This window comes from Pimephales promelas, chromosome 17 (assembly GCF_988280905.1).
Source record: "Pimephales promelas chromosome 17, fPimPro1.hap1.1, whole genome shotgun sequence".
Taxonomy (NCBI): Eukaryota; Metazoa; Chordata; class Actinopteri; order Cypriniformes; family Leuciscidae; genus Pimephales; species Pimephales promelas.
Genome location: NC_142785.1, coordinates 16,278,892 through 16,292,249, shown reverse-complemented (window position 1 = coordinate 16,292,249; position 13,358 = coordinate 16,278,892). Strand labels below are relative to the sequence as shown.

At 36.4% G+C, this 13,358-nt stretch overlaps 1 protein-coding gene across 3 annotated transcripts in view; it reads left to right on the top strand.

Moving 5' to 3' along the window:
• Positions 1–13,358, top strand: part of pcdh15b (protocadherin-related 15b) — a 310,069-nt gene that overhangs the window by 133,585 nt on the left and 163,126 nt on the right. For all 3 annotated transcript variants that reach the window (XM_089121979.1, XM_089121980.1, XM_089121981.1), the window contains one exon: positions 2,943–3,059. In XM_089121979.1, the coding sequence (XP_088978105.1) occupies positions 2,943–3,059 (117 nt within the window). The remainder of the gene's footprint in view (positions 1–2,942; positions 3,060–13,358) is intronic.

Below are 13,358 nucleotides of genomic sequence, written 5' to 3'. Positions count from 1 at the left end.
GGTAGTTTTTCAAAATGTGCTATATTGCCTTTTTTGTCACAATCTGTTCACAAACAGAATTAAAGGGACTTCACACAATAATAAATATTCTCTCCTAAATTGTCATTTAGCACATTTAGTGAATTTAAGTGAAATTTTGACAGTTCAAATAAATTCAAGTTCACAAAAATGTTTCAGCGATTTAAGGTCGTGAAGTGTTTAGTTTAATGCTGTTGTTAATCATTACATTTATCTCTGTAATATAAATGCTGTTTTATTTAATTTTTAGTTTTAGTAGTTGAATTTAGTGTAAAGGATGTGAGATCTCTGTGAGATCCTTGTGGTTTGTGTTCCAGATGAATTCTGCTCTCATTGCTAAATAATATCTGATAGCTTTTCTTATTTCAAAAGATACTGATTCAACAACATTAGTTACTTATTGTAATGCATTTCAGAAAGATAATTAGACTACAACTAAACTACATTATGAGTAGTTTGTAGTTTTTTGTTAACCTACAATTTCAAAATGTCTTACCCTATTCACATGACTGTTATATTCCGCTTTGTTAGGGCATTGTTAGACATTTAACCAGTTGTTTAAAATTACATCTGTTTTTTTTTTTTTTTTTTTTCATGTTTATTTCAGTTAGCAAACCTCTTGCAGTTGGATCAGCTTCAAAGATAAAGAGTTTAAGCAAAAGCATTTTCATGCAAGGAAACACATCTTATTATGTCCTCGACAGTCTCCCAAGAACCCCTAATTGTTTTTGTGTTGGAATTATTTATTAATTTTCCTTCTGTGCACGGTGTGTCTAATTGAAAATTAGTTGCTGTGGAAAATGAAAAGCAGAAGTGAACGGTGGAAACAAATGTGCTACCTGATGCATGGAGGCTCGGGATATCAGAGTGATTATGATGGGATAGAGGCCCCTAGGCACCGTCCTGATGGAAACGGTCCCAGTGCGACTTAGAGCACCATCGTGAACTCACTACACTTTGCAGATTTACTTTAAGGCTTGACATATTGTATTTTCAACTGGGGAGATAGAAGACACACACACATGTATGGGATTGAAAAATAAGAGGGAAAAAAAATACCAATTTCACTCCAAAGTACTTTCCTCAAGACCTTTTATTTTGGGGATGTGAGCAATTGCAAAGTTTTATTAGTCGGTACTCAAGACTCAAGGGCATCCTTGAATAAGCGCATTCTCACAGAAAGAACCAAGAGTGGGGGGATTGACAGGGGAGGGAGGTGTAATTTGGATACCTGAACCCACCTGGCCTCTCCTTGGACTCGGAGATGGGTGATCTATTGAGTGTATTAGGTCACATCGCATCTCTTGCATCTCCCGGAATCACCTGTGTCATCAGCATTCTTGCTGTATCTTTCACATATATAACTTTGTGGGAAAAAGTGAATACCCTCTGCAAAGTAAGCACCACTATTTCAAAGTTCAAAGAGTTTCAAACCTTGAACCAAACAGTTTAATAACATTGATTTAAAGAACATTTCAAATTGGAGGAAAAAATCTCATGTTACAAATTACACAATGGACTGTGTATGCTGAGCCGACTGCCTATTTTCTCTAACATCTTTGTGATAGTAGCAATCTTTGATACTAGGCCACCAAGGCCACATTCCTGTGGTGCAATGCTGCATTTTCATCATCAGGAAGTTTTATTTCATTTATTTGGAACACTATACCTGTCTTCTGCAACTTCGGATCGATTTAATGCTGAATAAAAGTATTGATTTCTATATATAATTTCCATATTAATTTCTATGTTTTCAAATAAATGCAGCCTCCATGAGCATAAGAGACTTATTTTAAAAACAGTAAAAATATTAGCGGTCCCAAACATTTGAACGGCAGTGTATATATAGTGTGAAATATTTAAATGTTTACAAATATATCAGTGACTTTAGGCCGTGTGTCCACCAAAGCGTTTTTCCACGTGCCTGGCGTATGTTTTCAATTGTTTTCAATGGGAGCGCCACGTTTTTTAAACGCCATGAGCGTACCGAGGCATTTTTTTCACGCTGAAGTGGTGAGCGCCCAGCGTTTTTTACTGGTCGCTGGGAGTTGAAAAATGTTCAAATTTGGATAAAACGCAGCGTTCATCACTGTCACTTTTACCCAGCCGTCCAATCACAGTGGAGGAGGGGCGGGACTAATACCACACCGACCAACTGTCACAACATTCAACTGTTGCGGATATTCTGTATCATAGCAACGAAACGTCTCAACGGAAAAAAAAAAAAAAACACTGTGCTGCCAAAACGCTCTCAAGCGCCCAAAGCACGACGTCTTCAGCAGAGCGCCTAGCATTTTCAACGCTTTGGTGGACACACGGCCTTAGTGTTGTAAGACATTTTTAATATTTATGGGAGTGGACAGTTGCTACGTTTACAGTGATTGTCATATCTAGTACAGCAACTTATCTGATTGGTGGATATCTGTTTAGAATTATGGGTAATGTAGTTCTTCACTGGAAGTTTAATGAAGCTGAAATCACATTCAGAAGCATATAGCACCTTTACAAACTTCTGAGGGCATGGTATGTGTTATAGGTAAAAAGGCATATCTATATGGAGAAAAAGAATAGATTTCTTTGCTCCCGAACCCTAGTTTTGCACTATATTTACACCCCTTTTCTGCTTTGCCTCTTTATTATCTCTAGTAACCTTTTCATCTGTCTTTTGCAGTCTCTCAGCAGCTATAATTAGGTCTCACCCAACTTCCCCCCCCAAAATTCCCCAAGCACATAGCACTGTGACACATCCTTAATGCACTGCATGATCTACTATTGTATAAATGCCATTTTTGCTTGGTGTTTTAGTGTTCAGGGCTGGCTAATGGGGCCTACCGCACAGTCTGACAGTTGCAAAAGAGTAAAGCCAGGCTAAGAGAGCAGGAATCAAGGCACTAATCATAGTTTGATATTCTGTGTCTGGACAGGACATGAACGACTTCCCGCCAGTGTTCAGTCAAATGCTGTACCGGGGAATGGTGGCACCCAACGCAATCAAGGGGACCGTAGTGACCACTGTGCATGCCGAGGACCTGGACCCACCGGTGAGTTGGCTTGATTGTGTGTGCTCCTTCATCACTACGGTATTTCCTTTTTTTAAAATTGTGACTGAAAATATATCAAGTGTAGCATCAAGTCACCCATGAATAAGCTTGTGTCATTGACAGTCTTTATAGGTCACTGCCTGGGGTGATTGTGACTGTGGGGTGCAACGAGCGACTGTGTGCTATGTGACATGAATTCGAAGGGCTAAGCACAATAAAACAAATAAGAGGAAAAAAAAAAAAAAAAAAAAAACATCAGCAAAAGATTCCAAGCTGTGTGTGTGTTTAACTGAATAGGCAGCCACACCAGGCCAACGAGTGAGTAACAGCCTGTCACGTCTCCAGCATAAAGCCCCAGACTCGACACTCGAGTCACAAACACAACCAGCATCACACAACCACTTATACTCACGCAACACAGTCCAGTGCCAATATAGTTTTGAAAATGTTCAGTTTAGTTATAGATATACACTGTAAAAATGTTTTTTTTTTTTTTTTTTTTTTGTGTGAAGTAAATACTACTTAAAAATAAACATTGTAATTTACATGAAAAAGTTAGTTCAGGCAAGAATTAAAAAAACGAAGTAAACTCCATATCAGTACTTAGTTCAAGCGAGTAGGAATGAAAGTGTAAATATAAACTCAATAAAATTAAGTAAAAATTACTCCACTTTTCTGATACGGGGGTTCCCATCATGCTAATGAGATTCATTTTTCACTGGTTTCCAGCTGTATTTACACTGTTTTATCATTGATTTTTGTTGTCAGTATTAGTAACTTGCCATTTTGTGACATTTCGAGTGATTTTTTTGCTCAAAATGACACATTCAAACACAAAAACGATCAAATGTTACGGCCATTGTGTATTGTCTATCAAGTATTGAGGTCTTTGGATTCACATGATGCTTTACATCTGATATGATGTAATATGAATTACTTTGATGATCTAAATAAAGCACATACTATAAATGACTAATAAAATTCAATATTATTGTTTTAGTGAAATGTAGTGCAAAGCAAAGGAAATTTCTAGCCAAGTTAAAATTACTTATTTTCCTTAAAGTTTACTTAATTCCGATATTCCAAGTAAATATAACTTAAAGATTTCTAATTAAAGCTACCTAGCCTAGCTTATTTCAAGTAAATCCTACTCCAATTTGTCTTTAGTGTAGTTTTAATAGAGCAGCGTTGATTTTGTTGTTGTTGTTGGTGGTGGTGTGGTTTTCTACTATTTTTTTTTCTGATTTGCTTTTTGTTTTGTTTTGCTTTTTTCTGTTCTTTTTTGCTGTGATTTGCTTTTTGTTTTGTCTGTTTTTTAATGATAATGACTTTTTGAATTACTATATTGAATAACTATATCAAACTACTGACAAGTTGTAGGGTATGTATTTGTCACTCCTATGTCATTTAGCTGTAAAAATAATTTAAGAAACAGTAACCAAATGTAAAAATCATCTTAAATTCCCCCTCTAAAAAGCTAGTGGCTGGATTTGCCTGAGTTTGCAAGGTTCATTACATGTAATCTATGAAATATATTCAAGAGTTTTGTTTTCTGTATATTTGAATCAACTAAACAAGATTTATTTTACAAAGTATATTGTGACAATTGCTTAGTCTTATAGGATCTGGCGAACCAGAAACCACCAGTAGTGTTTTATACTGTAACTGATGACATGCTTGCATTATTTTCAGGGTAAATTCAATTTAGCGTTCCATTCTCCAGATGTACTACCTCTAAACGCCACATATGTTATACATGTCGATTAGACACTCCCTTCCTGTTGAACTGGGCAGCACACACTGATAGTATTGGGAAATAATAAAAAAATCATCATTATAATATTTATTATGTATATTTTAATGTTAGATAACAAAAATCTTACTTTTTGTTTTCTGATTTTTTTGTTTTGTTTTATACTACATTTGCATTAATAATTGTATCACTGTCTCTTGGCTTTACTCTTTCCCTATCCCTTTCTCTTTCATGCTTTCTGTTTTCTTACATTTTCAATCGAAATGCGTGTTCCCGTGGAGGTGTGCAGATGAAATGGTTCTCTTTGCCCTCACCTTGTCAGAAACCTCAACCTTAAAAAGATCAATTGTGCTTCTCTATTCTGCCCATAACTCAGCGCACATGCCAAGACTGGTCAGGGCCAAATCAGACCAACAGTCCCAGCTGTGGCTGGAAATTGAATTTATCCTGACAGTCATGCTTGCATGTCATCAGCTGCAGTAAAAAACACTGTTTGGGATTTAGTTCAACACATCCCTATAAGAATAAGCAATTTCCACATTGTACATTGCTGATATACAGTTTAATGGAGAGATTTCTGTTTTCATTGGTGAACTGTAAACTGCTGTTGCTTGCTAAGCTGCAGTCTTATAATTACAGAATGAATTTGCACTTCAAGCTGCAAAGACAAAATAAAGCTTAAATTGAAGCTACTTATTTATGCTAATAAATAATACATTTATATAAATAAAGCTATTTATTTATATAAAAACAATATCTGACACAAACACAATATGCAGCCCATTCTCACCCCCAAGGCGTCACTTAACAGCGTCAGTTAGAGGACGCGGTTAGGTTTAGGTGTGGGGTGGGGGTAGGGTACACGCGATCCTAGGGCGTCATCTAACTGACGCTAAAGGGCGCCTAAAGCGTCAGATATTGAAGCATGGTCAAATGCTTCCCAAGGCGTCAGTTAGGTGACGCCTTGGGAGTGAGAATGGGCTGAATATGGATATTAATTAAAACAATAGCATCAAACTAGAACAACTAACCACAACTTATCAAATTGAAAAACTGAAGCTAATCATTTATTCAACAATAGCAATCCAGTTTGTTGAAACCATCAAGATTAATATTGTCTGCTATTTTTACATTTAAACCATGTCCTGTTTTTGTTTAGGTACGTTTTATTCAACCGTCTGGGAATTCTAGTCAATGAAAAATTGTCACATTATCGTCATCCTGCATAATCGTTAATCGAGAATCGTGATTAGTTTGCTCAAAATTATAATCGCAATGATTGTTGTCATTTGAGAAATTAATTGTAATTCCCATAATTCCAAATGACATTTATGTTTATCTAATAAAATAACAACAATAAAGACTTTGCATTGTTACACACAGCATAAAAAAGCCCTTATCATGAAAACACAATCGCAAACAGTTAAGATCCATGTTTGGAATTAATACAGACTTGCTGTATGACACTTTCATTTGAGTAGAATTTCCCAGTAGAGATCAGTGTTTTTTCCACAGTGTAGAGAGAGCATGCATGGTTACAAAAAAAAAAAAAACTAAAAAAATGCTTCTGTTTTTAATGTGTCTTGACTGCCATAAAGTCTGACATTAATGAAAAAAACCTAGATTGTACAGTGTGACATGGCTTACAGCGAGGATCATTTTCGCACAGTCTGACAAGCAACAATCGTAAAAGATTTGTTATAAATTTTACCGTGTGCTGTGCACCCGGCTTTAGTTAATGATGAACATTTTTCATCAGATTTCGTTAACTAAATTAACACTAATCCAAATGAATCGATACAAAAAATTATGATTTTTTTTTTTTTTTTTTGGGGGGGGGGGGGGGGTTGCCATATTACTTAGCATGGACATTGCTCTTACTGTATGCCTCTGCTTGCTCAACACTAGCATGTTAAATGTGGCTCTGAATTGATATAATATACATGATGTGACATTAAAACACAGATGATGCATTTAGTCACCCTGAGCTGCTGTCCTACTACTGAAAAATGAAGTTAGGTTAGTAGCATCGCTGCTTCTGTTAACTACTTAACACTGGGACTACTGTACATGAGAGATTTGAACAAATAATTATGTGAGCATACATCTGTTGTGGCACTAAACCGTAATTGAATTTCTGACTCCGACGTCAACTTGAGCGATAGACAAGGACTTTATTAGTGAGCGTTCTGATAAATGGCACTGAACAACATGTAAGCTCATTGCATTTACAGCAGCAATGTAAATATGTGTATAAACACTGTTTATCTGTCTTTGAAACTGAGGGATGCTTATCTTCTTCACTTCATCTGATCATGCAGAAAGCATTTTGTTGCAAATGGTGGTTGTTGAATGCTCGTTTTTTATTATTAGTAGTATTATTGTATTTTTAGCATAGTCTGAGTCAGAGTCTTGACAATAACCTCTCAGTTCCAGACATAAATGACATTTCAATGGGTCAATTTTGGAGGAAAGCACTGCTAAGGAATACAGGGCTCGGTTTTGAATTTTGAACATTTTTTTTTTGAATATTCTTTACTGCTTGTAAGTAGTCATTTGAGCTGTAACTTCTCTTGTGGTGTTGCAGGTCATTTTGACCTGCTTTGACTATTGCACAGATTTATTGCAACTTAATGTACAGTCTTAAAAATAAAGGTTCCAAATGGGTTTGCATCAATGCCATAAATGAACCATTTTCTGCTCCCCAAAGAGCCTTTCAGTTTCCATAAACGTCATAAATGAATCATATTCTGGTCCCCAAAGAGCCTTTCAGTCAACAGTTCTTAAAATAACCACTCCACGCCCCCTCCCTTAGTGTGAAGAAAATTATAAAAATCTCAAGAACCGTTTTCCACAATAAAGAACTTTCAATAAAAGTTTCCATGAATGTTAAAGTTTCTTCATGGAACCATCAATGTCAATAAACTTTTTTTAAGAATAAATACTTTATGACATGATTCACTGATTGTCACCTTGACTCATGCACACTCTCAGTAACAAAAAGCGAATTGTGACTTATGAGTGTTTATTTGCCGGGTTTTCAGTGTCATAAATGTGATTTACAGGCCTGGAAAACTCTTGAAAAAAAAATAACGAATTGTAATTGAAATTTGTAGACAACATCAGTGTTTCCAGTAATTCTCTGTTCTAAAGTATTTTCTTGGCTTGTTGTAGAGATTATTATGGAGTCCTCATCACAAACTAATGGAAAGGTAATTGAACTGTCATTGAAAAGGCAGTGAAATTCATTGGTCAGAAAGTGAGAAAATCATTTAATTTTTAATGTGTGGTCAAAATGATGCTTGATCGAATTGGAGCAGCAGGATGAAAAACTTGAGCAAAAAGTTTCCAAGACTTTGTATCAGAAAGTGTTCTTGTCCCTCTTTAAATTGTGTTTGTTTTTTCAGTAATTGGAGGCTTAGGCTACCCGTGATTACTCGTTACGCATCCAGAAATGTTGGTATCATTAGAAAGTTGCATTTCTTAATGAGGGCAGGGTAATCACAGTCTACTGGGCTTTCAGTATCAAGAGTTCAATTAGTATTCTAATTTACCATCTTCCCTAATAATGTTTCCGATGTGATGCGCAATTAACAAAATCCTATACACAGCTTGTGTGATAATCATTCACTGAAGTGGTATGATGCATCCAAGATTGAAAGACATTTCCCCATTAATATGACTGATTTGTTCTAGTCACGTGTTGTTGTGGACCATTTTAATTGTGAGCCTCTTCATTAGCCTCGGGGAATATGACGTACTCCTCAGTCGATTATATCCTCCTTTGGATGTTCAGTATTTGTTTGTCACTTTTGTGGTAGTGTCAGCCTGTATTTTTTTGTACCTGTGTTGGTGCTACATTGGTCCAGATACAAGTATATTTGTGTGTCCCTTGTTCCTGAGGTCAGTGATTGAGTTAGTTCCAGGGGCCCTGGAGCCCTAGCGATTTGCTCAAGCTTTAAAGGGATGCTCCACTTTTTTTGGAAATGGGCTCATTTTACAACTCCCCCAGAGTTAAACTGTTGGTTTTTACTCTTTTCGAATCCATCTCTTATATTTAGAAGAATATCAGTAAACAGACAGTTTCTGGTCTCATTGACTTCCATAGCACATTTTTTCCCTACTATGGAAGTCAATGAGACCAGAAATTGTCTGGTTACTGATATTCTTCTAAATATCATAAAATCGGCTGAATACATTCAAAAACGGTAAAACTCAACTGTTTAACTCTTGGGGAGTTGTAAAATAAGCCAAAAAAAAAAGTGTAGTATCCCCTTAAAGGCAGAAGAGGCCAGGGGCCCTAGAGCCCTATTGGTCAGCTCACACTGAAAAGGGTCAGGAGCCTTAGTGACTGCTTGCACTATATGCACAAAAGGACCCATTTCCCCAGAAGCCATAGCACTGTATACATTCAGGGTCCCCGAAGCCTTAGTGGTCAGATTATACTGTAAAGGCTTGTACTGTATATTTTAGGTGCCTACAAGGCCCTAATGGATAGCCTGCTGTGGATGAGCCAAAGGCACTGGTTCAGTTTTCTCAGGCTGTGCACCCAGAGGCTTTGGAGGCCTCTGGTCAGTCTGATGCACTATACTCTTAGAAAAAAGGGTTTATTGGCATTCTATATATGAAGAATGGCTTCTTTACTCAACTCCAAAGAAACTTTTATGCTAAAAAATGATCTACAATGACAAGAAAGAACCCTTTTGGCACAAAGGTTCAGTATAGGCTATTATTCATTCATATATTACATTGTTCTGCAACATTTTGTTGTTGTAATTAAATTATTGTTTATTAAACTCTATTCTATTTCCGTTTAGGGTAGTTCTGAAATATTGAGCATCGAAGTTTTTTACATCCCAGCTGGCAAAACTGTTATGTAGTATAATATTCTATTATAGCTTTATTTATTAATCTTTTTTCACAAAAATAACACCACACAGGCATTAATAAACACCTAATGGATCAGATTATGTCAAAAACTCAATTGCGACCAAAAGTAGAGATAGAACCTTATAATTCTAAGCTCACGAACTGCTGTAGTAACTTAATATCACCATTTTTAATCATGCTGATTTTTGTAGGAGAAAACTGTCTCAGGTTACGACTGTAACCTATGTTCCCTGAGAACAGGGAATGTGACAATACGTCGAAAGACGCAATGGCAGGGAGATGTGTTGAGTTCCCTTTCGAAAGGGAACGTCTCATGTTACGACAATATGTTCCCTGGGAATATGGAATGAGACAATACATCTCCCTGCCATAGCGTCTTTCGACGTATTGTTGAGTTCCTTTCGAAAGGGAACTGAAATGGCACTCTTCGTGTGATATTGATTATCTACATTTTAGGGTCCTGATGTTGGTCAATAATATGAAATATTTAATCCGGAAAGGACAAAACAAATGATAATGAATGAACCTGAAAGCCAAGGCTCCATATATAACCTTTTTTCTGGTTTCAAAGAACCCTAAAGGGTTCTTATTATTTAACCCTTAAAAAGCCTTTTAGATGTTTCAAATACTTAGCGCTGATAGAACCTTTTAAGGTTCTATATAGAAACGTATCTTCTAAGAATGTATAGTACCAGCCCTATGCATAATTCAACCCCATAGTTTGTTTCCTCAAAAACAATTTAGAAAGCATCTCAGGGATTCTCATTTAGTTAGATACTGTAGGTAAATTCTAATTTGCCATACTGTATTTGACCTCATGTGAAGCACCTTGATATCCTTTTGCACATTAAGCAATTGACAATAGCACTATCAACATTTTACAGTACATGGTGATCTTTGAGTGAGTAAATGTTTTAAAGCTAATTTGACAGCATATTACATCCCGGCCTGTTAAAACACAGCTGATAGATCCTTTTGCAAATATTCAGGCAGAAATCATCACTCAGAGCACATCCAAAGCAGTGCATCATCTGCAAATTACTTCAATCTGGTTGATGGACTTTTTCATATTCTTTTGGCAAATTAAATTCACACACAAATATAAAAAAAATTAAATTCAAACCCACTAAGTAACATCGTTTTCAAGGGTTATTTTGTAATGGAACATAATGCATAATGATTTTGTTTTTCACAAACAGCAGCTCTTATTTACGTCATCTCTTCAGCCCGCTGGTGACCGGGTTTGTTTTGCTGTCTGTCAATGTGTTCCTGGCAGCTCTCTCCTTTTCTCTGTTCTCTGAGCATCTGTCAGATTGCACTTCATACAGTACTGGCATTCGTCTTCTCATGCCCATCCGTGTGTTTTATTCATCCATCCTCCTCACACACTCAGAAATAAATATGAATTAAACCTGAGCACTGTCTTTGCCATGCCTTCCTTAATTCCTTAACAAAAAAGAGAGCTCTTAATTCTTTCTAGGCCCGATTCAATCATATCTGCAATTATAGAGTCTCATCAAATTATAAAGACATCAAATATTAACCCTACTGGTGCTCTAAAGTCATTTTTGAAATGAAACATTATACGATTTGTTTTTTAGATTTTTTTTTACTTAGGTTTGGCAGGTTTTGGCACTTGCTATGTAAACACAAACACACTCACACACACACACACACACACAAAAAAATCCTGGACATAATCTGAAAAGGCTAAATGGTCCTGAATGGTCCTATTTTTGAAAATATGAAGAGTTCAGATGCAAAAGCCTCTAAGTACCATTTGAAATTTTCTTCTAAAATGATCATTTTTATCAAGCTTGTATATTTAAGTTCAGTAATTTCACTTAAATGGCAATGAAGATTACCTATTAATTGTCATTTAAGTGAAATTACTGAACTTAAATATACAAGATTGATAAAAATGGTCATTTTAGAAGAAAATTTCAAATGGCATTTAGAGGCTTTTGCATCTGAACTCTTCATATATACAGTATTTCATTTAAAAATTGAAAATAGTATTGTGCATTATATATAACAATGAACTTTTTTTTTCCAGTACAAGAATAATCTGCCAAGTGTCGTCTTTGAAAACAGATCAAACTTAAGTCTATGCGCTACAGTGTTCAAGATTTATGGCAGTTTATATTGGACATTTAATTTCCAGGAATATGCTCTGAAAGTGAATACTTTTAAATACAGTGTAAATATAATTAGTACCATAAAATAAAGAAAATTAAGAAATGACAGAGATGTTAATTTAAATTCCTCAGGATTTTAAAAGAGTAGCGATGTAATGTATGATAAAAAAAAAAAAACAGTGTGGCATAACTCCTCGTTCTTTGGAAAGCCCCATGACCCCAATCCTCTCCATAGGCCCTGAAGACACAGGAGTAAGCTGAAATATCATTTGTAGTCTGATTCCATAGCAAACGCGTGCCCCGACTGGCACTATGTGTTGTTCTGTCCCCACCCGTGGGTGGATGGATGGGTTTTTCAGCACGTTCTCGCGAGGACAGGGCCACCCGCAGGCTCCATTTCTCACCCGGCTTCACCCTCGTAATTATCTCCATCTCAGTGGGTTACAAAACCCTTTTGTCCCCAGGCCAACGCTACACATTGACTCTCACAGACTTATGAAACTCGCAGCGGGATACGTGCCTTTAAAAGAACAGAATAAAGTGAACAAAATTCAGTCTGTCAGATGTATTTGAATCCTGCTAAGAGCACTCTGCAAAATAATTTCCGTTAACCATTGCTTGAAAGATTTTGGATTAAACATGCTTTACACCTATTAGAGTTTGTGTCTTGTATCTTGATTTATAGCTCTAGCTTGAATACGGTACATGACTTTTGGCCATATAGGCTCTATGCACGAACCCTGCTGACGTGTGTCCGAAAGAATCTCAGTCAGCGGCAAAACTTTAATAAAATCCGTTTTCTCCGAAACGGAGACAACGATTTTAGAAACGTTGATTCGCTAGTCGAATTTTGTACGATATGAGAGAATAGTAACCCTCAAAGTTGTTGATGTAGCTTGAAATATATAATTTAAATAACTTCTCTTTTTTAGTCTTGTGTGACAGCTAACTGCCTCACAGTGTTGTTAACATCATTCACGTTAACCGCAGGACGTTTTTATAAACAGCAAGTGTAATTTGACACTATCTCCACCTAACGCAAAACCGGCTTCGGACCATAGACTGACACAGCACCGGATGTAACTGGACGTGCTGAGACAAACCCGGAAGCGATCGTGCATAGAGGCTATTGCACAGAAAAGTGTACATTTGTACTATGATTCTGTCTAACTTGAGGACAATTTTGAGCCGATTTTAGAACACATTGTTTTCATTTGACTTGTGTTTCCTAGCAACAAGGCACATGTTTCCTTGAGTTGTGTTCGAAATGACTTGCTGTAGTAGTATGTGACCCTTAGTCATTTAGTGTATGATGCTCAGTTCATCTCTATAATTACCACATTCTCTCTTTTGAAAAACATTTTATTTTGTTTTTAATATTAAAGGGATAGTTTACTCAAAAATGAAAATTCTGTCCTTAATTCCACCCCCATGTTGTTCCAAATGCGTGAGACTTTGGTTCATCTTCGGAACACAAATGGAAATACTACTGTGATGCTTCAAAAAGGTCATAAAGAG